The following is a 27,822-nucleotide window of genomic DNA, read 5'->3' as shown; positions in this document are numbered from 1 at the left end:
TAAGGTATTTTGTTTATATATATTTTTAAATAATTTTGCAAAAATGTCTGTAGATTGCTAAGGAATTATTATTATTTATTATTTAACAAAATGTGGAAAAAGTCCAGGGGTCTGAATACTTTCCAAATGCACTGTATGAAGGCTACCATAAAGAGACGCTGGGGATAGGTTTTCAATTTCATATCATGTGAGCGAGAGGTGGAGCCAGATGACGTTGGGGTGTATTCATTACACTGATTCTGTTGCAAAACTTTTCGTAAACGGAAGAAAACGGAAAAAGGACGAGACCTACCTGTATGTGTCCAATAGAAACTCTTGTTTTCGTTGCAAAACGCAACTTTTTGGACTAATGATTACACCCCGGTGAGCAAGAGGCGGTGTGCTTCTGAACAGACTATTAGACCAACAATACCAAAGCCCCCGCGGGAATAGCCTACAGTCGCTGTCATGATCGGCAACTAGAGAAGTCCAGTCCATTTCAGCGCAGGCCGTTTTCATAAAGAGACTACTAGTTTTTAGAGATTACATTTGCTATATGCCTGTAAGAGTACTGTAGTGCACGAGAGTACACCGCCATCTGTTACCTTAGTGCTGCGTAGGCACAATGATGAGCTCCGACGCGCTCCGGCCGACACAGAACTCCGGGCGCAAAGCGCTTGGTAAACTCGCCAACAGGTTAGAAGAAGTGAAGAACCCATGGCGACAAGGCTCGACGCTCGAACTCAGCCACAACGAGGCAGCCAGGTTGGCAACAGACGCTCTGTTGGAGTCTGGGGAGAAGGAATACAGACGAGTTCTGACAGAGGAAAGGGAATTAAATTTTCTCTCGCCGCTTGAGATTCATTATATTACGGAGAATGCAGCCAAGAACTGTAGCTCCGACAACAGCTCAAATGGCACTGAGGGGGACATTGGGGAGGGGGATACGGTGTCGGAGCTTACCTCGGGGACCTATTTCCCAATGATGTCCGACGAAGAGCCACCTATTCTGGAACTAGGGTGGCCAGAAAACCCCCAACGATACGGACCCTCAGAAACACAGATCTATTTCCAAAGGGACAAGACTCACAATGTGAAAGACCTCATTCGGTCATTAATTAATAAAGCAAAAAGGGTAAGTCATTGAATTTGTGTGTGTGTGTGTGTGTGTGTGTGTGTATATATATATATTTAAACACACACACAGTAACGGCCAATGGCTAATGTCCCCTAAAAGGCACTTGGGTTATTTTCCTACCTCTGTCCACTCCTGTGGCATGGCTATAGGCTTATTTTGCTTTAATACAAACAATTGAACTATTTGACATGTCTAAACATGCCCACGTACTGTATGTTTTACAATCTTATCTGGAAAAGCTGTGTGTTGTCGCTAAAACACACCTTAATTTACCTCCATTTATTTTAAAGGAAATGGGGGGACATACAAGCCTTTAAGGTTTCGTTTTGGAGCAAGAGGCCTCCCCATACAGTAGCCCATAGGCCTAGGCTATAATTTTCTTAGGGTCCTCAATGTTTCATACATTCATTTCAGCCTGTAATGTGTGTGTCATATTCATTTGAAGAAAAGGTAGCCTATTGCGATAGCAATACTTTTAACTACAGTATGTACCGAGGCATTCAGGCCTTCAACTCATGCCTAGTTATCTTGTGTTAGATAAAATTGTTAACACTTCCTTAGAATACCCTCTGCATAATGCATTATAATGCACATCATATGTGTCTTAATCATATATTACTACATTCATATAGCATTATGACCAATACTATATAATGCCTTACAAAGCAAAGCGTTATAATGCCATATATGTAAACCTCATTAAGAGAGCATTATATTGTGCTCATCAAGGGGTATATTCCTCTTTTTTCAATAGGCTAAAAAAGGGTATATTCCCATTCTCCTGCACACCCTCTAATACAGTGTTTCTCAAACCTCTCCTCAGGGACCCCCAGACGTTTCACAATTTTGTTGTAGCCCTGAACTAGCTCGCCTGTTTGACTTAGTCAAAGGCTTGATGATCAGTTGACAAGATGAATCAGGTGTGCTAGCTCTGGAATATATCAAATACATAGAACCGCTGGGGGTCCCCGGTGAGAGGTTTGAGAACCACTGCTTTAATACACCTAGCTGTCTTGCACACCAAACATGATTGCAGAATCACTCTTGACAAAATTTCCCAATGAGCATTTCATATAGGCATTATAACACTTAGCTTAACACTTAGCCTGCTTATAATGCTTTATGTAGATGTTAATGAGCAGCTAGAAGCACCTTTTGTTGTGCATTATGCATTGCTCATAAGGCTTATAAATGTGCTTAGACTGCATTATGGGAGTACATTCATAGGAAGTGTTAGCAAATTATTTCACCAGGTCAAATTCCTGGTACATGTAAATGTACTCGGTGATTCTGATTCTAAAATTGTATGATCGTTTTAATTATCGTTCATACTTGGCTGGTACAAAATACAGATGTGATAAACATAATTATTATTATAGGCCTATAGATAAAATTACCAAATAGAAAATAACAGAATTGCACCCTGTTGTCCGTCCATAAAATTACATTTTTGCATTTATCAACTTTTCCCTGTGTGTGCAGGTCATAGCTTTGGTCATGGACCTCTTCACAGACGTTGATCTGCTGTGTGACTTGATGGAGGCCTCGAACAAACGCAAGGTCCCTGTGTACATTCTCCTGGATGAGAAGAATCTCAACTACTTTGTTGACATGTGTGCAGCACTGGACATCCAGAACTCTCACCTGGGTGTAAGTATGGGATGTGGTGGGTGCATGGGTTGATGGATTGCTGAATAGAATGTACTATTTATACTCTGTGTATTTCGCTCCCTCTTTTCTCCCCCCCCTCTCTCTCGCTGTATTTCTGCTTCTGTCTTTCCCTCTTATTCTATGTGTGTGTGCACGCATGTGCATGCATTCATTATACAATGTGCAGTGGTACACTTTTTCAGTGTGAAAACGGAAGATGGGTTGATACCATTTATTACCTTCAAACATACATCATGATTAATTAGACATTGTTAATCTTATTGGTGTTATTATTTCCACAAAATTTGACATTTTCATTACCTTTCCAGAACATGAGAATCCGCAGTGTGTGTGGAGATACGTACTGCACTAAAAGTGGGAAGAAATTCACCGGGCAGGTCCAGGAAAAGTTTATGATTATAGACTGTGAGGAAGTCATTGCTGGGTCATACAGGTAAGGATTGTACTCATGTGTCTTGGGAAAATACATATCAATTATTTATCTATTCATTTGCAGTAAATCTAAAGCATAATAAGCGTGAACTGAGAATTCCTATATTGCACGGTATGCTGCTTCAGCTAAACTCTAGCCTTGCTCTGGACATTGTCTACCAACATTGGGTGGCACTCTGAATTATCTAGTAAGGTGACTCAGGCAAACATAGCTGTAATTTTAGTCATTAGGTAAACATCCCATTCCTAAGTGCTTTGTGCTCTCCCTCAGTTGAGCCTTGGTACCTTGTACCGGGATCCAGAAGCCAATTGGTCAAACTCTTTGGAGAGTGGATGGGATAGGTCCTCTAGGAGGAAGGTCACCTTGTGCAGCAAGTGTTTGTCGTGTCAGGCAAGGCTGGGTAGCTGTGATCCCATTAGATGGAGAGCAGACTTTGATGGTTGTCTATAAGCAGTTTTTACAGATAAATGGTTTAATAACGAAAACGTTATCACAACGGATTCAGGGGGACTCTATAGGCAAAAAAAGAATATGTTCCGCTATGTAATAGTTATAACAGCTAAATAACCACTGCATTAAGCTCTATCTTTGATGTCGATTAAATGTCTCCCAAAGCTAGTGGCCTACGGTGCTTTTATTTAAATGTTTGTATTTTTTTTTGGGGGGGGGGAGATCAGCTTTAATATTGCAGATAGATTGTAGCTTCCATTAATGTAATTGTCTGCATCATTTCCAGTCATATACTCATTCAAGGGTTTTTCTTTATTTGTATTATTTTCTACATTGTAGAATAATAGTGAAGACATCAAAAGTATGAAATAACACATATGGAATTATGTTGTAACCAAAAAAGTGTTAAACAAATCAAGATATATTTTATTTTAGATTCTTCAACGTAGCCACCCTTTGCCTTGATGACAGCTTTGCACACTCTTGGCATTCTCTCAAAAACAATTTGGTAACTACATGATTCCATATGTGTTATTTCGTACTTTTGATGTCTTTGCTATTATTCTACAATGTAGAAAATAATGAAAAATAAAGAAAAACCCTTGAATGAGTATGTGTGTCCAAACTTTTGACTGGTACTGTATATATTTAAAAATGTACATATATTTTTTTTATTTTCTCCTAACCATACCACCCCTCCCCTAATTGGAGTAAACAGTGCTTTTCTTGTACCATTGATAGAAGTGGAAGCATTTGAAACAAGCAAATAATACTTGACCATGATAGGAGTGGTTATAAAATTAGTCCCAGTAAGTGTGTCTTAACAATTGAAGAAGTGCATACATGTACTTATTAACTACACTGTATTGCTCTTGTCACTTAATCTCATGCAAAACATTCGTACACCCTCCATTTTGAAAAGCACTTGTATCAGTTGAACAAACGTGTTCTTGAGAGCCCTCGGGCGTTTTATGGGCTTGATGAAGACTAGAGGAAGGTGTGTAGAGGAAGTTGAGAAGAATGTGTACTTTTCTTCCTTGGCCTTACTTCCTTGTCTCACTTCACTTTATGGGGAATATGTAGCTTGTATGTTTAGATTTTGCCTTCATGTTCAGACAGGAAGATAGAAGTGTCAGCTGATGATGATTCATTACTGGGTAGGGAGCAGGTAGGACGGTCTACAAGGGTTTAACTTGTGGGTGAGTGTGCAAACAATGAGGTTTGTACGCATGTGCCAAGCCCTCAGTCAATGCAAAAGCATTTACCTGTAGAGTTTACTGGAAATATATCTGTAGTTCCATTTTATGTTTATCTTGAAATTCAAACAAAACACCTTATATTTGGAGGTGGTAGCTATTTTGACTATCAAGCACATCCGTATGACAGGCTTTACAACAATGAAAGGGAAATCAGTAGTACTTCAAACAAAAACAATTGCTCACATACAGAGGAACACTGAGATGCTATGTACCCAAGTTCTTCTTCTGGTTCAGTATTCAAATTTAATTCAAAGTTAGCCTGTTCATATTTGTTTGGTCTTGAAAACGTGCTTCCCCTATGAAACTGTTCATAACACAGGTATTATTATACAGGCATTACGTATTATGTGGTCATAGTGCATTCTAAGTAGGGACCTCACAATATATTATCACAATACTTAAGTGCCAATACGATATGTATTGCAATTCTCATGGTTCTCACGATTCTATATTTATCGCAATTCATTACTGAGATGTTATTGTGATTTGTCCCAAACATATTGCTCACTATATGTCTGCTGCGGAGAGACGCAATTTTTTTTTTGATCAGTCATGGAAATAAAACTATAACTTTAAGTATCAGCTGTCAGAGTAGCTTACAGATCATTGCACCTGTATATAGCCCATCTGTAAATAGCCCACCCAACTACCCCATCCCCATATTGTTATTTATTTATTTTTGCTCCTTTGCACCCCAGTATTTCTACTTGTACATTCATCTTCTGCACATCTATCACTCCAGTGTTTAATTACTAAATTGAAATTATTTTGCAACTCTGGCCTATTTATTTTCATACTTCATTTAAAGCACTGTATATAGACTTTTCTGTTGTGTTATTGACTGTATGTTTGTTTATTCCATGTGTAACTCTGTTGTTTGTGTCGTACTGCTTTGCTTTATCTTGGCCAGGTCGCAGTTGTAAATGAGAACTTGTTCTCTACTGGCCTACCTGGTTAAATAAAGGTGAAATAAAAAGAAAAAAGTGCAAAAAACATGTTAGCTCACTATTTAAAAAGAAGATGGAGAACAAGCTATAGGATGAAAAACACCAGAGTTTTGGTGCAGGTACAGCCGACTAACGCAAGCTAACCCTACCTAGCAAATAAATAAATACATATATTTTTTAAATCGATACTTGGAGTCAAAGTATCAATATAATATCATCCAAAATAATATTGCGATATGTAACCATCTCTTTTTTTCCCCATCACTAATTATAAGACTTGTCATAAGTATCTTTGAACTACTTATAATGTGTAAGTGTCATGTTATAATGAATCGGACCTGTCAGTCATTTTTGCCTGTTGGAAATTGCCACATAGAAAGACGACATTAAGTTGATTTATAAAACTTTATAAGGCCTCATACATGCTTAAAACAAATGTTTTATAACTATAAGCCCTAATTAAAGTGTTACCTAACTGTCATATTGCTTGCTGCATGTCGTCTAAAGCTGTTAAAAAGATATGTCTCACCAGAATTAGTTACCATTTGCACAGGATGTACTTATCTTTTTTTGAAGGTTTATAAATAGTGTGCAAACCATTTGTGAGTTTAAAAAGCTATGCACTACAGGTAATTTGTTTTTAAGTAGAACATTACTGGGTAGGGATGTATTTGCTGTATGGCATATTTAGCCCATTAAGTACTGTGTACATTTGTGTGTACATACTGTACAACTACTTGTTGTTGAAGATGTCATTGTTTTCGATCATGTTTCCTTTCCTGTAGTTTCAGCTGGCTCTCAGCGCAGGTCCACAGCAACATGGTGATGCACTTCTCTGGGCAGATCACTGACAGCTTCGACCGAGAATTCCGCTGCCTGTACGCTGACTCGCAGATCATTGACTGTTTCCATAACCCAGATGAGGAGGGTCTCCCTTACTACCCCTACCCTGTTACTGCGCCCAACATGGGGCTAGACTTCTTCCCCGAGAGGTCACGGGATAGGGTTCTGAGTTCAGAGAACTCCAGCAGCCAATCCAGTTGCAGCATGTCCAGCATCAAGGCAGCACCCGGCATGACCAATACGGTTTACAAGGTCACTCAAGGTCAAGACAAGAAAAAGACCAGCAACTCTCACCTGAGCCCTGAGAGGAGAGGAGGGGCACTAACTCCCTCCCTTCATAATCAGACTGCCGAAGACAGGAGAGGCTCCCCCAATGGGACCAATCACAGCCCAGTTACAGAGCACCCTTCCTCTGGGATCGGCCAATCGGTCGGGATAGAGTGGTCCAAGTCCATCCCCACAGAGTTCCGCCAACCAAACGTTGGCGGAACAACGTCCAAGTTTCAGGCTCTTGGTTTATACGATCAGAAGTCGAGCCTCTTCAACAGTAGCCCCAAGACACAGTCTCCAATGCCGGACAGCAAACTCTCTGCCAAGCAGAGGATTACCTCCAACTCCGTCATCAACAAGCTCACCGACCTCTTCCTCCCCCCAACTGAGAAGGACTTCCTCCCCCCAACTGAGAAGGACACCTACATCTTCAGGAGGTCTCCTCCTCACAGCACAGCCTTTGGGGGGCCAGACCTCTCCCAGACAGAGCCGGAGAGCGAGCAGACTCCCCCGCCACCGCCCGCCATGATAAACCGGAAGGACCACAAACGCATGACCTTAGGCCACAGCAAACTAGACCTGGTCAACCACTACAACAAGATGAAGTCCAAACAGGTGTACAGCAGGTTTGAGTTAAAGAATAACAACTGAGGCTCTGCTGAGAAAGTACTTTACCTCCCTTACCCCCATCGCACTGGACCTCCAGGAAGCAGAGCACACTCTTTTGCCTTTTGTAGAGAACATTATAGTGGAGTGGCATTTTGTACCTTAATGCCACTATAGGAGTTTAGAGGAGGGTACAGTACAGCCTCAATTAGCCTGTTTACACTGAGTTGTAGTGATAGCTTTTTAGCATTTGCATGTAGACATTGAAGCTGTGGCGGCCCTGCCAATAAGTGACATGACAAATCTTGCTTAGGGCCCTCCAAAAGGCTTGGGCCGGCCCTTCATTCAATGACTGTGTATTGTGTTCTTATTTCTGTGAGTGTCTTTCACTAGCCAGTATGGTTTTAATGATTAATACTGTATGAAATGAGTTGTAAATGGAGTTTTACTGTTTTTTAAGATGTGTTTTTACTTTTTATCACACCTACTCATTCCAGGGTTGTTCTTTATTTTTACTATTTTCTACATTGTAGAATAAAAATGAAGACATCGCTACAAGAGCATTGCAGATTTTGTGCGAATAAAATTAAACGTTTGAAAATACCGGGATGGCTCAAAGACGGGACCGGTATCAGTAGCCCTCAGATTTTGGTAGCCCTCAGACGGCCGTGCTCCCCGAGTCAGCAACGACATGGGGATTTTGTCTCCGATCTCAAAAACGTGTCTTGGATATCTAAATCGCACCACAATAATGTAGTGTACGCCCAGCTTTAAAGGTGCAATATGCAAAAATCTCTGCAATTTTCTGACTGTTAAACTGAAATTAGGCAAACTATTAGAATTGTATGTGACAAAACAAGCAATCCATAGTGTAGAGAATCACTGTACCATCTAAACCACTGTGAAATATATTTTCCATAACCAAATATATTGTATTTTCAGCACTTTGAAGCTGGTGAACTGGAAGTGTAGAAATGGCGCACATAGAGCAGATCTGCCGCTTCTTAGACTTGCTTTCAATGAGAATGACAGATCTATAACGCACCTTTCTATGTGAATTTGGTCGGGTCGCCCAAAAAGTTATATATTGCAGCTTAAAGAGATGAGTTTGCAAATGAAATGTGTGAACTATAGTTATAACTGTTACAAGGGCTAAGATTAACTGATTACAGTGTTACTAAAAATAACAATTTGCAATAAAGATGTTTTTGATTGGGGTTCTAATCTAATTCTGTGTATGCCACCAAATATAAATACTGACGATGTAGGGTGGTCCCAGCCCACAAAGTGACCCTTATCAACTGTATGCAAGGATTCCTCTATGTTGTCTTAGAAATCCTGCATTATTTCGCCAATCTCCATTCTGTCACACCTCAGGGTAGCAGAGGTTCTATTGTGATAACATCCTGTAGGTCTGATGTCTGAGTGGAAGTTAACTCAACAGTAATGCAATTGGTCAACCACTCAGATTTTGAATCCAACTAACTCAGATGCTTATAAAACAGTCTTAGATTCATTGTCTCTCTCTCTTCTTTGCTCCTGACCTGCGCTGTTGAGATACTCTCTCACTCCCATGAGCTATGGTCCATGGCTCCTTTGTTTTTCTCTCCCTATCTGATCGTCCCTAGAATAATGCCTTGCAATGCTTGTTAATGCTTTCTAACTTAAGCATAATGTAATCATTCATTTCACAATGTAATTAAATCTATTTGCCTTTGGCAGACAATTCTTATTCCTGTACATTTTTACATTTTAGTCAGTTAGCAGACACTCTTATCCAGAGCGACTTACATTGAGTGAATACATTTTTGTACTTTTTCATACTGATCCCACATGGGAATCAAACCCACAACTCTAGCATTGCAAGCGCCATGCTCCACCAACTGTGCCACACCAGAGGATCTGTAACTCAACTAGACTATCTTGCATATTGCTGAATCATCTTTATGGAGTCAGATAAACATTTTAACAGGCTTTGTTAATATATAAATTGCATAGTCTTATCACGGGTCACATGTGAGGTGTATATATAATATATACTTAGGCTATATGATAAATATTACCCCACTATGATGGTAATGACGATGACAGGATACTCTCAGGAAAACATTTATTGCTCACATATAGATTGTGCCCCACTTCTCTGCCCTTTTCTTAAAGTGTGCACTTGTACATTTCCCATCATCGATTTAACAATGTGCCACATAAAGGTCCACAATGGCCCTGGAGTTGGATAGGGTACCCTCTGATGCACCATTGACATGAGCCAGAAATAGAATTTGACCAAGCCGTGTGCCCTGACATATAATTACAGTATGTCCTTGTTACCCATGAATTTGCTGGCTTGCATACCAATTGGCGAGCTGTCCAGGAGTTACCCCATCACTACCAGTCAGGGGATTACTCTAGTTTTGGGGGAAGATGTGAAATCTTTGACCTGGTTCAGTGGTCCTTTGTAGGGCAGAATGGGTAACTATCTCTACTGGTCGTGTTTCAGACCTGACTGTCGTTCTTTAAGGTTTCACAACATCAATTAAATAAGTGGACCACTGTGACTGTACACCAACAGGTGTACATTTTGACCCCAAGGAGTAAAAATAAATCATATTTAAAAAAAAATATATACAGTTGAAGTCGGAAGTTTACATACACTTAGGTTGGCGTCATTAAAACTCGTTTTTCAACCACTCCACAAATTTCTTTCTTTCTACTTTAGTTTTGGCAAGTCGGTTAGGACATCTACTTTGTGCATGTGTAACCGATGTGAAATGGCTAGTTAGTTAGCGGTGGTGCGCACTAATAGCATTTCAATCGGTGACGTCGCTCGCTCTGAGACCTGAAGTGGTTGTTCCCCTTGCGTTGCAAGCGCGATGGGTAACGATGCTTCGTGGGTGTCAGTTGTTGATGTGTGCAGAGGGTCCCTGGTTTGAGCCCAGGTTGGGGCGAAGAGAGGGACGGAACCTACACTGTTACACATGACACAAGTACATTTTCCAGTTAGGATCACCACTTTATTTGAAGAATGTGAAATGTCAGAATAATAGTTGAGTGATTTATTTCAGCTTTTATCTCTGTCATCACATTCCCAGCGGGTCAGAAGTTTACATACACTCAATTAGTATTTGGTAGCATTGCCTTTACATTGTTTAACTTGGGTTAAACGTTTCGGGTAGCCTTCCACAAGCGTCCCACAATAAGTTGGGTGAATTTGGCCCATTCCTCCTGGCAGAGCTGGTGTAACGGAGTCAGGATTGTAGGCCTCCTTGCTCGCACACGTTTTTTTTCAGTTCTGCCCACAAATTTTCTATGGGATTGAGATCAGGCTTTGTGATGGCCAATCCAATACCTTGACTTTGTTGTCCTTAAGCCATTTTGCCACAACTTTGGAAGTTTGGCATTTGGAAATTGCTCCCAAGGATGAACCAGACTTGTGGAGGTCTCCAATTTTTTCTGAGGTCTTGGCTGATTTCTTTTGATTTTCCCATGATGTCAAGTAAAGAGGCACTGAGTTTGAAGGTAGGCCTTGAAATACATCCACATGTACACCTCCAATTGACTCAGATTATGTCTATTAGCCTATCAGAAGCTTCTAAAGCCATGACATAATTTTCTGGAATTTTCCAAGCTGTTTAAAGGCACAGTCAACTTAGCGTATGTAAACTTCTGACGCACTGGAATTGTGATACAGTGAATTATAAGTGAAATAATCTGTCTATACACAATTGTTGGAAAAATTACTTGTGTCATGCACAAAGTAGATGTCCTAACTGACTTGCCAAAACTACAGTTTGTTAACAAGAAATTTGTGGAGTGGTTGAAAACGAGTTTTAATGACTCCAAGCTAAGTGTATGTGAACTTCTGACTTCAACTGTATATGTATGTATGTATGTACATACATACATACATACATACATACATATATATACATATATATATACATACATACATACTATACATATATATACATATATATATGTATACATATATATATATATATATATATGTATACATATGTATATATATGTATGTATGTATGTATGTATGTATGTATGTATGTATATATATATATATATATATATATATATATATATATATATATATATATATATATATATATATATATATATATATACATATATATACATATACATATATATACATATAATATACATATGTATACATATACATATATATATATATATGTATATGTATACATATGTATATGTATATATGTATATATATATATGTATATATATATATATATATATATACTGCTCAAAAAAATAAAGGGAACACTTAAACAACACAATGTAACTCCAAGTCAATCACACTTCTGTGAAATCAAACTGTCCACTTAGGAAGCAACACTGATTGACAATAAATTTCACATGCTGTTGTGCAAATGGAATAGACAACAGGTGGAAATTATAGGCAATTAGCAAGACACCCCCAATAAAGGAGTGGTTCTGCAGGTGGGGACCACAGACCACTTCTCAGTTCCTATGCTTCCTGGCTGATGTTTTGGTCACTTTTGAATGCTGGCGGTGCTTTCACTCTAGTGGTAGCATGAGACGGAGTCTACAACCCACACAAGTGGCTCAGGTAGTGCAGCTCATCCAGGATGGCACATCAATGCGAGCTGTGGCAAGAAGGTTTGCTGTGTCTGTCAGCGTAGTGTCCAGAGCATGGAGGCGCTACCAGGAGACAGGCCAATACATCAGGAGACGTGGAGGAGGCCGTAGGAGGGCAACAACCCAGCAGCAGGACCGCTACCTCCGCCTTTGTGCAAGGAGGAGCAGGAGAAGCACTGCCAGAGCCCTGCAAAATGACCTCCAGCAGGCCACAAATGTGCATGTGTCTGCTCAAACGGTCAGAAACAGACTCCATGAGGGTGGTATGAGGGCCCGACGTCCACAGGTGGGGATTGTGCTTACAGCCCAACACCGTGCAGGACGTTTGGCATTTGCCAGAGAACACCAAGATTGGCAAATTCGCCACTGGCGCCCTGTGCTCTTCACAGATGAAAGCAGGTTCACACTGAGCACGTGACAGACGTGACAGAGTCTGGAGACGCCGTGGAGAACGTTCTGCTGCCTGCAACATCCTCCAGCATGACCGGTTTGGCGGTGGGTCAGTCATGGTGTGGGGTGGCATTTCTTTGGGGGGCCGCACAGCCCTCCATGTGCTCGCCAGAGGTAGCCTGACTGCCATTAGGTACCGAGATGAGATCCTCAGACCCCTTGTGAGACCATATGCTGGTGTGGTTGGCCCTGGGTTCCTCCTAATGCAAGACAATGCTAGACCTCATGTGGCTGGAGTGTGTCAGTAGTTCCTGCAAGAGGAAGGCTTTGATGCTATGGACTGGCCCGCCCGTTCCCCAGACCTGAATCCAATTGAGCACATCTGGGACATCATGTCTCGCTCCATCCACCAACGCATCGTTGCACCACAGACTGTCCAGGAGTTGGCGGATGCTTTAGTCCAGGTCTGGGAGGAGATCCCTCAGGAGACCATCTGCCACCTCATCAGGAGCATGCCCAGGCGTTGTAGGGAGGTCATACAGGGACGTGGAGGCCACACACACTACTGAGCCTCATTTTGACTTGTTTTAAGGACATTACATCAAAGTTGGATCAGCCTGTAGTGTGGTTTTCCACTTTAATTTTGAGTGTGACTCCAAATCCAGACCTCCATGGGTTGATAAATTGGATTTCCATTGATTATTTTTGTGTGATTTTGTTGTCAGCACATTCAACTATGTAAAGAAAAAAGTATTTAATAAGATTATTTCTTTCATTCAGATCTAGGATGTGTTGTTTAAGTGTTCCCTTTATTTTTTTGAGCTGTATATATGGACCCACCCCAGATTTGGCCCCTGGGGGCATTGCATCAACTATAACTCAAAAATGTAAATACATTTAGCTTCTAGTCAATGTTTCTTCACCAAGTCAAGAGTATCATCATTCAGATGCAATTTGAACATTGCGTTCAAAAGTTAGAGAAAAAACAAATCGGATGGCACTGGTGCCCATATCTACTAAATCATACCGGTAAGTCAGATTAGCTTAATCGCCAATTTCTCAGCCTCTGAGTGTCACAGAAACACAAAACTTTGAATAACAGACAAATGTTCATAAGTGGCTATGGTTGAAATTCATCTGTTCAAAACATAAAATATAACTATAAATGTCTGAACATTTTAAAATATATGCTTATTTTGGGGAATGTAAACCCTTGTGTAAAAAAGGTAAATAAAATAAAATAAGTGCTACTGTTTGACAGTGTATCTTTGCCGTTTCCAATTTTTGGGAAATGATGGGGTTGAAATATGTTGCCGCTGTTAGGGTTAAGGATGCAGGCAGGGGACTTCCTGGATAGTTACTGTTCTATTTTCTCCTCTATGCACTGAAATCTGTTGAATTTTACTTACCAGAACAGCCTTGTCCATCCTAATCTGGATTTGGGTGTCTTTGTCTCAACTGTGTAGGCCTGGGCTAACCATGGCTTTTGTTTGTTCAATACACAGGGTTAAGTAGGCTAATCTGTTGTAGTTATTCACCAAGATTCTGTTGACAATCAGAGAGGAAGATATAACATTGTTGTGTGTTTTTTTTCTTTCTTACGGAACATCTTGAAGGCAGCAATGAGCAATGACTACCCGGCAATTCTCTGGTTATAAATTCCTGACATTTGTCATACCTGCAGTTTAAGCCTAGTTTCAGTCAGCAGGCTTGTGGTTTCACTGTCTCCCAGCTGTAGAGTGTGACAGAGCCACAGCATGGGTTTTAGGAACACTATTCCACTCTGTACAAAACCAGTTCTGTTCCAGTTATGTTCTATCAGGTTGTGTTTTGATAATCAATTTCTTCTTTCAATCTCATCCATTTCAAAACTTATGCATTGCTGAGTGATGTCATTCACAATGCACGCACAGGAGGGTTCTTTTTTTTTTAGCCCAGTGGATCTAAAGTCTTACACCTCTAAGGTTTATTAAGCCTAAATGTTTCTAACTGTATATAGTCACCCATCTATAATTCAAATCGCAAAGATACTGTCAAGAGTAAAACCATTAGGGGTTAGATGCATCTTCTTTAGACCACCAACTGACTGTAAACAAAACAGTATTGTATAGCTTCTAATGTAGAGCTGTAAAATCAAGCTCAATCTGATATTTTAGAAGACTTAGTGAGCATGGGGAATACAAGTGTAAATGTATGGTTGAACGCTTTCATATCAGTAAATGGCAGACGCGTCATTGATTTGGCACATTTACACAGGAGAACGACAACACAATGCCCCATACACACTCTTTCAAGTGGGTGGTTTTAAGAGGAACTGAGGCACATGACTTATATCACTTTGTCAATATTGATCTGTGTCAGAGATAATAGAGCATGAATCACCCAAGTATTTTCAGTTCCTGATCTTTAACTCTGCTCATCAGAGAAGAGACACAGGGGAATGAGTCATACTGTAGTTAACCTACTGCTGCCACTGCTACCGAATCCATAGGCAAAGTTCATACTACCAACGTCCTTACTGGGAGATGACAGACGGTCTATTTATGTTGTTCTTTGGTTGTTTAGGGGTAATGAGTAAACTAGATATGTGGTGGTAGAGTAGGGGCCTGAGGGCACACAATATGTTGTGAAATTTGTTGTAAATGTATTGTAATGTTTTTCAAAATGTATAACTGCCTTAATTTTGCTGGACACCAGGAAGAGTAGGTGCTGCCTTGGCAGCAGCTAATCAGGATCCATATTAAATACAAATACATAATATATATATTTTTTTAAATGTATGATTAACTACACAGGCTTTTGAATGGACACAAATTTACATTTACATTTGACATTATTTTATGTGATATAGACAAACAAGCCTTAAACAGACGGTGTTGACATCTGAATGATAGGTGAACCTCCCATAATTAATTGAAATGGTTTACTGATAATATGCAACTAAACCTGTTAAGCACTTGCACGCTGGGGTGGCTACCATTTAGGAGCTTTGACGTCTTCGCACATTGTGTTTCACCTGAAAGGCTAATAGAGGAGGACTCTGTTCCTGTGTTGAACTTGAGCTAATGAAATTTGTGCAGACAAATACAACAAATATGAGTTGTAACACAACTGTTGTGTGATATGCGTTGTTTATACAGCCTGAGTGTCTTGGTTGTAGATAGTTGGTACAGTTTTACTTGATTGATCAGTTCTTCTAAGTATTCTTATTATTTACACTATTGTTCTTTGACAATGTGCATGTCTGACAAATGTTCCTTCTATATACTAAGGTACTTTTTCATTCATTCGATAGAATCCCAGTGCTCAGGATCATTTCTGTACTGCAAATCTTATCCAGATGATAGTGGTAGAGAGTGAAAGAGGTATGAGGCATTATCATCAAGATATGAGCCAACAGGCCTTTTTAAATGCAAATATTGGAATGCCATTTAATCATGTCCTCCTCAGCTCTCTTTTAGTTGTCTCTTGTTCAGCAGTGGATATGTGGATCCTAAGGCGAATGTCAGCATTCACATTTGATGAGCTGAGAATAACAACTTATCTTATTTAACCTTTATTTAAGTAGGCAAGTCATTTAAGAACAAATTCTTATTTTACAATGACGGCCTACCCCGGCCAAACCCTCCCCTAACCCAGACGACTCTGAGCCAATTGTGCGCCACCCTATGGGACTCCCGATCACCGCCGGTTGTGATACAGACGGGATCGAACCAAGGTCTGTAGTGACGCTTCTAGCACTAACATGCAGTGCCTTCGACCACTGCGCCACTCAGGAGCCCTTAAAACCTTGGCTCACACTTTACTTGAAGCACCTTTTAATTAAGTGCTATATTGCCATACGAACATATTCGTAACACCTTATAGATGCAGTTTTAGAGCATTATTAATCTGTGATATATTCACAATACAACAAAGCCTCTTCGGCCTTATTGCTTTAGTACAGTGTTACAGTGCTCTATTACTGCATCTATAAGATGTAGGCAATATAACACTAGGTAAAAAGCAGTGGCATGTATTCATGGATACCAAGGGAAGCCAGGCTTCCCACAAAAATTGACCAAGGAAAAAACATATAAAATAATGTGTCTTTCATCTCTCTGTGTTCAAATTAGTGGATTCGGCTATTTCAGCCACACCTGTTGCTGCCACACCTGTATAAAATTGAGCACACCGCCATGCAATCTCCATAGACAAACATTGGCAGTAGAATGGCCTCAATGAAGAGCTCAGTAACTTTCAAGGTGGCGCCATCCATAGGATGCCACCTTTCCAACAATTCAGTTCATAAAATTTCTGCCCTGCTAGAGCTACCCCGGTCAACTGTAAGTGCTGTTATTGTGAAGTGGAAATGTCTAGGAGCAACAACGGCTCATCCGCGAAGTGGTAGGCTACACAAGCTCACAGAACGTGACAGCCGAGTGCTGAAACGCGTAGCGTGTAAAAACCGTCTGTCCTCGGCTGCAACACTCCCTACTGAGTTCCAAACTGCCTCTGGAAGCAACGTCAGCACAATAACTGTTTGTCGGGAGATTCATGAAATGGGTTTCCATGGCCGAGCAGCCGCACACAAGCCAAAGATTACCATGCAAAATGCCAAACGTTGGCTGGAGTGGTGTAAAGCTTGCTGCCATTGGACTCTGGAGCAGTGGAAACGCGTTCTCTGGAGTGATAAATCACTCTTCACCATCTGGCAGTCTGACGGATGACTCTGGGTTTGGTGGATGACAGGAGAACGTTACCTTTCTGAATGGATAGTGCCAATTGTAAAGTTTGGTGGAGGAGGATTAATGGTCTGGGGCTGTTTTTCATGAGTCCCTTCGTTCCAGTGAAGGGAAATCTTAACACTACAGCATATAATGCCATTCTAGACAATTCTGTGCTTACAACTTTGTGGCAACAGTTTCAGCATGACAATGCCCCCGTCGAGATCGGTGTGGAAGAACTTGACTTGCCTGCACAGAGCCCTGACATCAACCCCATCGAACACCTTTGGGATGAATTGGAACGCCGACTGTAAGCCAGGCGTAATTGCCCAACATCAGTGCCCGACCTAATGCTCTTGTAGCTGAATGGAAGCAAGTGCCTGCAGCAATGTTCCAACATCTAGTCGAAAGCCTTCCCAAAAGTGTGGAGGCTGTTATAGCAGCAAAGCCTTCCCAAAAGAGTGGAGGCTGTTATAGCAGCAAAGTGTGGACCAACTCCATATTAATGCACATCATTTTTGAATGAGATGTTTGACAAGCAGGTGTCCACATACTTTTGGTCATGAATTGCATTTCATGGAGAAAGCATTTGAGCATGCGAAACAGCACCCCTCTGTTTCTATATGTGTAGGCCATCTATCTGATGCTGTCTGGTCATAAAGAGTATAACATTGTTGCCGCCCGTAGCATTGCATTCAAGGGAAGCCAGGGGAGCATTTGGCCTCTCTTGATAAAAAAAAAACATAAAATAATAGCTGATCAGCGTTGAGCTAAACTGAGTGAGTTCAACTGTGAATGGTCTTATTGCACAAAAAGAAAAATGTCAAGGGATGCCAGTTTGGATTTGGCTTCACTCCGATAACATCGTTTCAAGAGAAATACGTAATTGACAAAAACAACTTGAATTGTTGCATCTTGTTGTGTTGTTTCTCTCCGGTGGCTAAAATTGGCCTTTTCCTAAATTAGCAATGGATGGAGATGGGGATTTGGACTTATGGTTTTACTTAATTCTCCTTACTGGCCAATGATTATAACAGCGATTCTGATCCAACCATAAATTCATACATGGACTGCGAGGATGGAAGTTCAATAGTTATGTAGCTAGATGTAGAAGGCTAATGTTGCCATGAAAGGAAGTTAATTAAGCTAGCGAGCAAGAATTTTAGCCAGGTAGCCTAGGACAACAAAAAATAAAAGCCTGTACTGTATGTCAGAGTCATAGACCGTTTCGTCAACATGAAAGAGAGGAGGATGGCATTGGCATTTCTCTACAAGTAGGGTGAGTCAACATGTTTTTCTACTTGCATGCACGCACACACACACACAAACACATCAGAACCATGGACAACCACATAATATTTAGCTTACATTGATTGGATTAAATTGTTTTTGATATATTTTAGTTGTCACTGTATTAGACTAAGCACAGGGGATTTGATGATGTTGAAATGGTGCTGTAATAGTGGAGGCAGCTCCTGTTTTCTTTGTGACTTGAGGTAACTCTCTGTGGTTCTAAATCAATAGTTGTTCAGTAGTCTGAAAATGTCTGAAACATGAACTTGCTTGACCATGTTGAAGATCATGTAACTGTTTGTTACATACAATATACTTTGTGGACTTCAATGGACAGAGATTGCTCTCTGGTTTTGTGATGAAACAAAGGTGTGGTTTAATTTATTCTGCCACTGTCTTCTTGTTGTCTCGACCTTAGGCCTATATACTAACAGGCATATGAACTAGGCAAGGCATATGAACAAATAGATTATAAAGCAAACAATTGTCACGTCCTGACCAGTAATAGGGGTTATTTGTTATTATAGTTTGGTCAGGATGTGGCAGGGGGTGTTTGTTTCATGTGGTTTGGGCTATGTATTTAGGTAGAGGGGTATATGTTTTATATGGTTCGGGGTGTGTGTATGTAGAGGGGTGTTGGAGTTATGTGTTCCGGGGTTTTTGGTTTATGTTCTTGTTTTGTATTCTAGGGTTTCTATGTTGTGTATTTCTTTGTTGGCCTGGTGTGGCTCTCAATCAGGAACAGCTGTACATCGTTGTTTCTGATTGAGAGTCATACTTAGGGAGCCTGTTTTCCACCTGTCCCTTTGTGGGAGATTGTTATTGCGCTGCTGTGTATAGCCTGTGAAACTGTCGTACTGTCGTACTTTGTTTATTGTTTTTTCGTGTTCACCTATAAATAAAATAATGATGAGCACGCAACCCGTTGCGCCTTGGTCTTTAACCTACGAAATCCGTGACAACAATACAATTATCACAACACAGGTTGTAATATGGCTTTTTTTCTGGCTGGCTTCCCCAGTGATTTTACCCACGTACCGCTACTGGTAAAAAGGTGCTTCAAGTAAAGTGTAACCCAACATTGTTATTTCCTCTATTTGAACTGTAGTTGTATAGAGGTTGCACAGAAAATGTGTTCACTTGTAGCAACTTCTAGAGGCCTCAGTACAAAAACATCTTTGCACTTTAGAAGATTCTGTCCAGATGTTGTTTTGTTTTATTTCACCTTTATTTAACCAGGTAGGCTAGTTGAGAACAAGTTCTCATTTGCAACTGCGACCTGGCCAAGATAAAGTGTAGCAATTCGGCACATACAACAACACAGTGTTACACATGGAATAAACAAAACATACAGTCAATAATACAGTAGAACAAAATAAAACAAAAAGTCTATATACAGTGAGTGCAAATGAGGTAAGTTAAGGCAATAAATAGGCCATGGTGGCGAAGTAATTACAATATAGCAATTAAACACTGGAATGGTAGATGTGCAAGTAGAGATACTGTGGTGCAAAGGAGCAAGATAAATAAATAAATACAGTATGGGGATGAGGTAGGTAGATAGATGGGCTGTTTACAGATGGGCTATGTACAGGTGCAGTGATCTGTGAGCTGCTCTGACAGCTGGTGCTTTAAGCTAGTGAGGGAGATATAAGTCTCCAGCTTCAGAGATTTTTGCAGTTCGTTCCAGTCATTGGCAGCAGAGAACTGGAAGGAAAGGCGGCCAAAGGAGGAGTTGGCTTTGGGGGTGACCAGTGAGATATACCTGCTGGAGCGCATGCTACGAGTGGGTGCTGCTATGGTGACCAGTGAGCTTTACAAGGCTTTACCTAGCAGAGAGGCTTTACCTAGCAGAGACGTGTAGATAACATGTAGCCAGTGGGTTTGGCGACGAGTATGAAGCGAGTGCCAACCAACGAGAGCGTACAGGTCGCAATGGTGGGTAGTGTACGGGGTTTTGGTGACAAAATGGATGGCACTGTGATAGACTGCATCCAGTTTGTTGAGTAGAGTGTTGGAGGCTATTTTATAGATGACATCACCGAAGTCGAGGATCGGTAGGATGGTCAGTTTTACGAGGGTGTGTTTGGCAGCATGAGTGAAGGATGCTTTGTTGCGATATAGGAAGCCGATTCTAGATTTAATTTTGGATCGGAGATGCCTAATGTGAGTCTGGAAGGAGAGCTTACAGTCTAACCAGACACCCAGGTATTTGTAGTTGTCCACGTATTCTAAGTCAGAGCCATCCAGAGTAGTGATGCTGGACGGGCGAGCAGGTGCTGGCAGTGATTGATTGAATAGCATGCATTTAGTTTTACTTGCATTTAAGAGCAGCTGGAGGCCACAGAAGGAGAGTTGTATGGCATTGAAGCTCGTCTGGAGGTTAGTTAACACAGTACTTAAAGAGGGGCCAGAAGTATACAGAATGGTGTCGTCTGCGTAGAGGTGGATCAGAGAATCACCAGCAGCAAGAGCAACATCATTGATGTATACAGCGAAGAGAGTCGGCCTGAGATTTGAACCCTGTGGCACACCCATAGAGACTGCCAGAGGTCCGGACAACAGGCCCTCCAATTTGACACACTGAACTCTATCAGAGAAGTAGTTGGTAAACCAGGCGAGGCAATCATTTGAGAAACCAAGGCTGTCGAGTCTGCCAATAAGAATGTGGTGATTGACAGAGTCGAAAGCCTTGGCCAGGTCGATGAATAGGGCTGCACAGTAATGTCTCTTATCGATGGCGGTTATGATGTCGTTTAGGACCTTGAGCATGGCTGAGGTGTACCCATGACCAGCTCTGAAACCAGATTGCATAGCGGAGAAGGTACGGTGGGATTCGAAATGGTCGATAATCTGTTTGTTAACTTGGCTTTCGAAGACCTTAGAAAGGCAGGGTAGGATAGATATAGGTAGCTTTCCAATCTTTGGGAATCTCAGACGATACGAAAGAGAGGTTGAACAGGCTAGTAATAGGGGTTGCAACAATTTCGGCAGATAATTTTAGAAAGAGAGGGTCCAGATTGTCTAGCCCGGCGGATTTGTATGGGTCCAGATTTTGCAGCTCTTTCAGAACATCAGCAATGTCAATGTGAGATATGGGGATTGAGGTATTATCAGAAACTCAAGTTTCAGGTTGAGGTGGTTTGGAAAGCATCCCAGTGGCATGAAGATATCTAGAGTGCTGCAGACAATAAAGGGACATGCCCTCTGCAAAGTATAAACATTAAGGTGGCTTAATTCAAAGTCATCCTTGTGTAAATGTGAGCGTTTGGTATACAGTTGTTCTGAGTGTGAGTGGCTATATGCTTACATGTGAACATATAGCCCACATGGTTATACAGTAGATTAACCTAATAGAGCTGTCAATTAGAGGATGTGGTAACATTCAAGTTACCTTTAAGGTTGAAAACTCCAATAGATGCTATTGTAGCCATCATGAATGTTTATTAAATGTAATGGTTTTGTTTATGAACCGGAATACTGTCAACGATGGAAGTTACTGTTTTCATCTTTACATATTGCACCACCTCATCTTATGTATCGGGCATGACGTATTCTCCTTAAATATTTTACTTTACTGTAATACATTTGTTAGATACTGTATATTTGCTATACTGAACACTTAAACTTACTTCTGATAGCACTGTGGGAAAAGCTTTCAGCAAGCACAGAGAACTATTTTTGGCCTGACAGCAGTGACCTCCTGTGGTGTAATGTGTGAAAGAAGGTTTTATGGATGGAAGTATTCATGGGAAATGGAGTCATTTACAGGTCAGTGTTACAAGCACTGGGATATGTAGCTCATGAAATGAGTGGGGTTTGACATGGGGGGGATAAATAGGGTGACAGGATGATGTTGGGCGTTGCATAGCCTTGAGGGGTGGGCCAGTATAGAACACTGTTCGGGTCTTTACGTGTCAAACATTTACACATCAAATAATACTCTTTGATATGTCAAATAACACTTCAAATAAGCTTTTTAATTTGACGCGCCAATTAACAAAATTATATTATAGAATGTTTTATGCTCTAAATTTGCATTCGCAAGCCAAGCGTCACCACTACGGTCAGTAGCACTGTCAAAGCTGGATTTTTTAAATAAAAAGGCTGCAAACGGCCCCGACAATGTGTTTACAATACCGTGCTGGTAATATGCCACCATTTGTTCGACCGAACAATACACATAAAAATATAGAACACACTGTGCATTTACTGATGGTGTTTAATTAGGTTTTCTGGACATAACGGGCATCCCACAGGGATCGTTTCTCGGTCAAATTATTTTATCTATGTACATCTACAATAGTGGTTTATCTGCAAAAAAAATATATATATATATACTTTTATCTGTATGCAGGTGACACTGTGATGTATGCTATTGCTCCCACAGATGACCAGGCTCTGTCAAAGATTCAATCTGCCTTTATTGTCCTGCAGAAATACTTTGTTGACTGAAATTGGTACTTAATGCAGATTGGATACTTTGGATGGTGCCCTCAATGACTGTGTCCCTGCTTATAAATATCTGGGCATCTGGATTGAGAGCTTCTATCTTTCCAAAACATGTGAATGACTGAATTGTGGCATTTAACATTGAGGTAAACCTCTAGACCTCAGATTGTCCCTCTCAGGCACCAGGCCCCAGGACTTCGCGTGCCGAACTTGCCCGTGCGCCTGGGCCTCGGGTCCCTGGGCAACAGGAGTTGCCACTGATCCCCGCCTAAAAGGTGAATGATTTCCTCGAACCAAACATGTCTGAGCCGACAGGGAGCCACAAGAATCAATGATAAACCCTCTTGGTACACCTTCTCCAACATGGGCTGAATCAGAACCCCTGCCACAAATGCATAAAGGAGCGTCCGAGGCCACTGGTGCGCCAGAGCAACCATTCCCAACTAGGCTATCGGGTCCTTAATTGAGAAAAATATGTGTGTTTTCTTGCGATGTGTAAAGATCTACGTTGGCCCTGCCGAACCTCTCCCATATCTGGGCAACCACCCAGGGGTGTAGTCTCCACTCCTGAGGACGAGGGCCCCCGTTGCATAGTAGATTTGCACCCAAGTTGAGACAACCAGGAACATGCGTAGACTGAAGTGAGAGCAACTGCTCACTGCTACACAGCAACAGGGAGTGAGCCAAGGTGAGAAGGGGAGGGACCGAATCCCCCCTGCCTGTAGATGTATGACACCGTTGTCGGATCTGACTGGCACATGCTGGTCCGACAAACACGGGAGGAGGTGCCTGAGCATTAAGTACACCGTCACAAGTTCCAGGTAATTGATATGCCGAGCAAATCAAATTCCATTTTATTTGTCACATGCGCTGAATACAACAGGAATACAACAGAACTTACAGTGAAATGCTTACTTACAAGCCCTTAACCAACAATGCAGTTTTAAGTGTTAAGTAAAAAAAAAATTGGTGAGTAAAAAATAAAATTAATTAAAGAGCAGCAGTAAAATAACAATAGCGAGGCTATATACAGGGGGTACCGGTATAGAGTCAATGTGCGGGGGCACTGGTTAGTCAAGGTAATTGAAGTAATATGTGCATGTAGGTAGAGTTAAAGTGACTATGAATAGATAATAAACCAAGAGTAGCAGCAGCATAAAAGAGGGGAGGGGGTGGCAATGCAAATAGTCTGGGTAGCCATTTGAATAGCTGTTCAGGAGTCTTACGGCTTTGGGGTAGTAGCTGTTAAGAAACATTTTGGACCTAGACTTGGCGCTCTTGCACCGCTTGCCGTGCGGTAGCAGAGAAAACAGTCTATGACTAGGGTGGTTGGAGTCTTTCATAATTTTTAAGGCCTTCCTCTGACACCACCTGGTATAGAGGTCCTGGATGGCAGGAAGCTTGGCCCCAGTGATGTACTGGGCTGTACGCACTACTCTCTGTAGTGCCTTGCAGCCAAGCAGTTGCCATACCAGGCAGTGATGCAACCCGTCAGGATGCTCTCAATGGTGCAGCTGTAGAACCTTTTGAGGATCTGAGGACCCATGCCAAATCTTTTCAGTCTCCTGAGGGGGGAATAGGTTTTGTCGTGCCATCTTCACGATTGTCTTGGTGTGCTTGGACCATGTTAGTTTGTTGGGAATGTGGACACCAAGGAACTTGAATCTTTATCACTAAGCTAAGGTCCCTGAGACTAAACACCTCCCTCTGCAACTGGATCCTGGACTTCCTGACAGTCATTAGTGAACAGAGAGTACAGGAGGGGACTGAGCATGCACCCCTGAGGGGCCCCCGTGTTGAGGATCAGCATGGCGGATGTGTTGTTACCTACCCTTCCCACCTGGGGGGCGGCCCGTCAGGAAGTCCAGGATCCAGTTGCAGATGGACGTGTTTAGTCCCAGGGACCTTAGATCGTGATGAGCTTTGAGGGCACTATGGTGTTGAATGCTGTTGTGTCTTTGGCATCATTAAAGTGTAGACTGTTATTTTATCAAATCACTTCTCTAATTATTATTACGTGATCATGTAAATGTAAACTAATCATGTAAATGTAATTAACTAGGAAGTCGGGGCACCAAGGAAAATCTTCAGATTACAGTTATACATTTCCTAATATAACTACCGTACTTTCAGGACTATTGAGCGCACCTGAATATAAGCCGCACCCACTGAATTTAATTTTTGTATTTATTTTGAACATAAATAAGCCGCACATGTCTATAAGCCGCAGGTGCCTACCGGTACATTGAAACAAATTAACTTTACACAGGCTTTAACGAAACACGGCTTGTAACAAAAATAAATAGGCTTTAACGAAACACGGCTTGTAACAAAAATAAATAGGCTTTAACAAAACACGGCTTGTAACAAAAAATAAAAAATTAGCAGTAAGCTTTAGTTGTCTTTTTGCACTGAGTCAATTCCTCACGCTGCTGTTTCCAACGTCTTATTATCGACTCATTAAGACCAAGCTCGCGTGCAGCAGCTCTATTTCCTTTTCCAACAGCCAGATCAATCGCCTTCAACTTGAAAGCTGCATCATATGCATTTCTCCGTGTCTTTGCCATGATGAGGGTGACAAAATGACTACCGTAATCAGAATGATGGGAAGTTTGAGAGCGCTCGATTTAATCTAAACAGTAAACAAAAAAGTTGTTTGACCTTAACTCAATTTCATTGGTCTAATGAAAGCTTCATGCCGCCAAAAAACTGAGCACATCACAGAATTTCTTTATTTATTTGAAAGCGGGAAAAATCCATATATTAGCCGCGTCATTGTTTAAGCCGCGAGGTTCAAAGCGTGGGAAAAAAGTTGCGGCTTATAATCCGGAAATTACGGTATTCAGATATTTTAATATCTGATCAATTAGTTTTCTTATTAATTAATTATTCTTTACCTCACGTTAGTCTCATTCCAAACCTCATAAATTGTTGGTTATCTGCACAGACCCAGCCTTTACTATGAATCATCCACACACCAATTGTCTTAATCATTTATTTACTAAATAACTAAATAATCACAGAAATGCATAAACAAACAACAGTTATGGTTGCAAGGAAATGATAGGGAAGGTTCCCTAGTGGACAAAGGGAAGTGGGTGTGGACTGAGAACAGCGGGAAAGACAAACAAGGAATCACTACACAGTTGATAATTATATTTGAACACTCACTCATTCGGGAAAAACTGCAATCAATATATATTTACGCTCAGTGTGTCATCGTGATCTCTGTTGGAATTGTCCGTCTGTCTGTTGGAGAGTTTGTCGGAGCGTCTCTCTCTGCTCCCCTGGAGATCAAAGTCTTTCGTGGTTAGAACATCATTTGACATAATTTCTAGCTGCAGACTAGTTAACTTCTATGGGCTAGGTGGGACGCTTGCCCCACCTACTCAACAGCCAGTGTAATCCCGTGGCGCGTTATTCAAATACCTTAGAAATGCTATTGCTTCAATTTCTCAAACATATGACTATTTTACACCATTTTAAAGACAAGACTCTCGGTAATCTAACCACACTGTCCGATTTTAAAAAGGCTTTACAACGAAAGCAAAACATTAGATTATGTCAGCAGAGTACCCAGCCAGAAATAATCAGACACCCATTTTTCAAGCTAGCATATAATGTCACATAAACCCAAACCACAGCTAAATGCAGCACTAACCTTTGATGATCTTCATCAGATGACAATCGTAGGACATTATGTTATACAATACATGAATGTTTTGCTCAATCAAGTTCATATTTATATCAAAAAACAGCTTTTTACATTAGCATGTGACTAGCATGTGACTAGCATTCCCACCGAACACTGCCGGTGAATTTACTAAATTACTCACGATAAACGTTCACAAAAAACATAACAATTATTTTAAGAATTATAGATACAGAACTCCTCTATGCACTCTATGTCCGATTTTAAAATAGCTTTTCGGTGAAAGCACATTTTGCAATATTCTCAGTAGATAGCCCGGCATCACAGGGCTAGCTATTTAGACACCCAGCAAGTTTAGCACTCACCAAAGTCAGATTTACTACAGGACTTCTACTTCAATAACAAATGTTGGTTTTGTCCCAAATAATCCATAGTTATATCCAAATAGCGGCGTTTTGTTCGTGCATGCAAGACACTATCCGAAAGGGTAAATAAGAGTGACGAGCATGGCGCATTTCGTGACAAAAAATGTCTAAATATTCCATTACCGTACTTTGAAGCATGTCAACCGCTGTTTAAAATACATTTTTATGCCATTTTTCTCATAAAAAAGCGATAATATTCCGACCGGGAAAGCCTGTATACGTACAAAGAGAGAGAAAATAAATACATCTCGTGCCCTCGTGCACGAGCGTGAGTCTCAGAGTACTCTGACCAGCCACTATCCAAACGCGATAATGTGTTTCAGCCAGAGGCTGCCTCGATATCATTCAGCTTTTTCCCGGGTTCTGAGAGCCTATGGAAGCCGTAGGAAGTGTCACGTTACGGCAAAGATCCTCAGTCTTCAATAAAAAGAGCCAAGATGAACAACAACTTGTCAGAGAGGGCGCTTCCTGTTTGGAATCTTCTCAGGTTTTTGCCTGCCATACTCACAGACACCATTCAAACAGTTTTAGAAACTTTAGGGTGTTTTCTATCCAAAGCCAATAATTATATGCATATTCTAGTTACTGGGCAGGAGTAGTAACCAGATTAAATCGGGTACGTTTTTTATCCGGCCGTGTCAATACGGACCCCTAGCCCTAACAGGTTAACTAGGCA

The 27,822-nt window shown here is 41.1% G+C and overlaps 1 protein-coding gene across 1 annotated transcript; it reads left to right on the top strand.

Moving 5' to 3' along the window:
* The first annotated feature begins 297 nt into the window (after positions 1-297).
* fam83c (family with sequence similarity 83 member C) lies at positions 298-8,813 on the top strand. Its single transcript, XM_014165898.2, has 4 exons — positions 298-1,114; positions 2,600-2,767; positions 3,097-3,221; positions 6,663-8,813. Exons 1-4 carry the CDS (start codon positions 605-607, stop codon positions 7,639-7,641), a joined length of 1,782 nt encoding a protein of 593 aa, XP_014021373.1. The 5' UTR covers positions 298-604; the 3' UTR covers positions 7,642-8,813.
* The last annotated feature ends 19,009 nt before the right edge of the window (positions 8,814-27,822 follow it).

This window comes from Salmo salar, chromosome ssa22 (genome assembly GCF_905237065.1).
Source record: "Salmo salar chromosome ssa22, Ssal_v3.1, whole genome shotgun sequence".
Lineage (NCBI taxonomy): Eukaryota > Metazoa > Chordata > Actinopteri > Salmoniformes > Salmonidae > Salmo > Salmo salar.
Note: the sequence above shows the minus strand (reverse complement) of the source record. Positions and strands in the feature narration are given on the sequence as shown.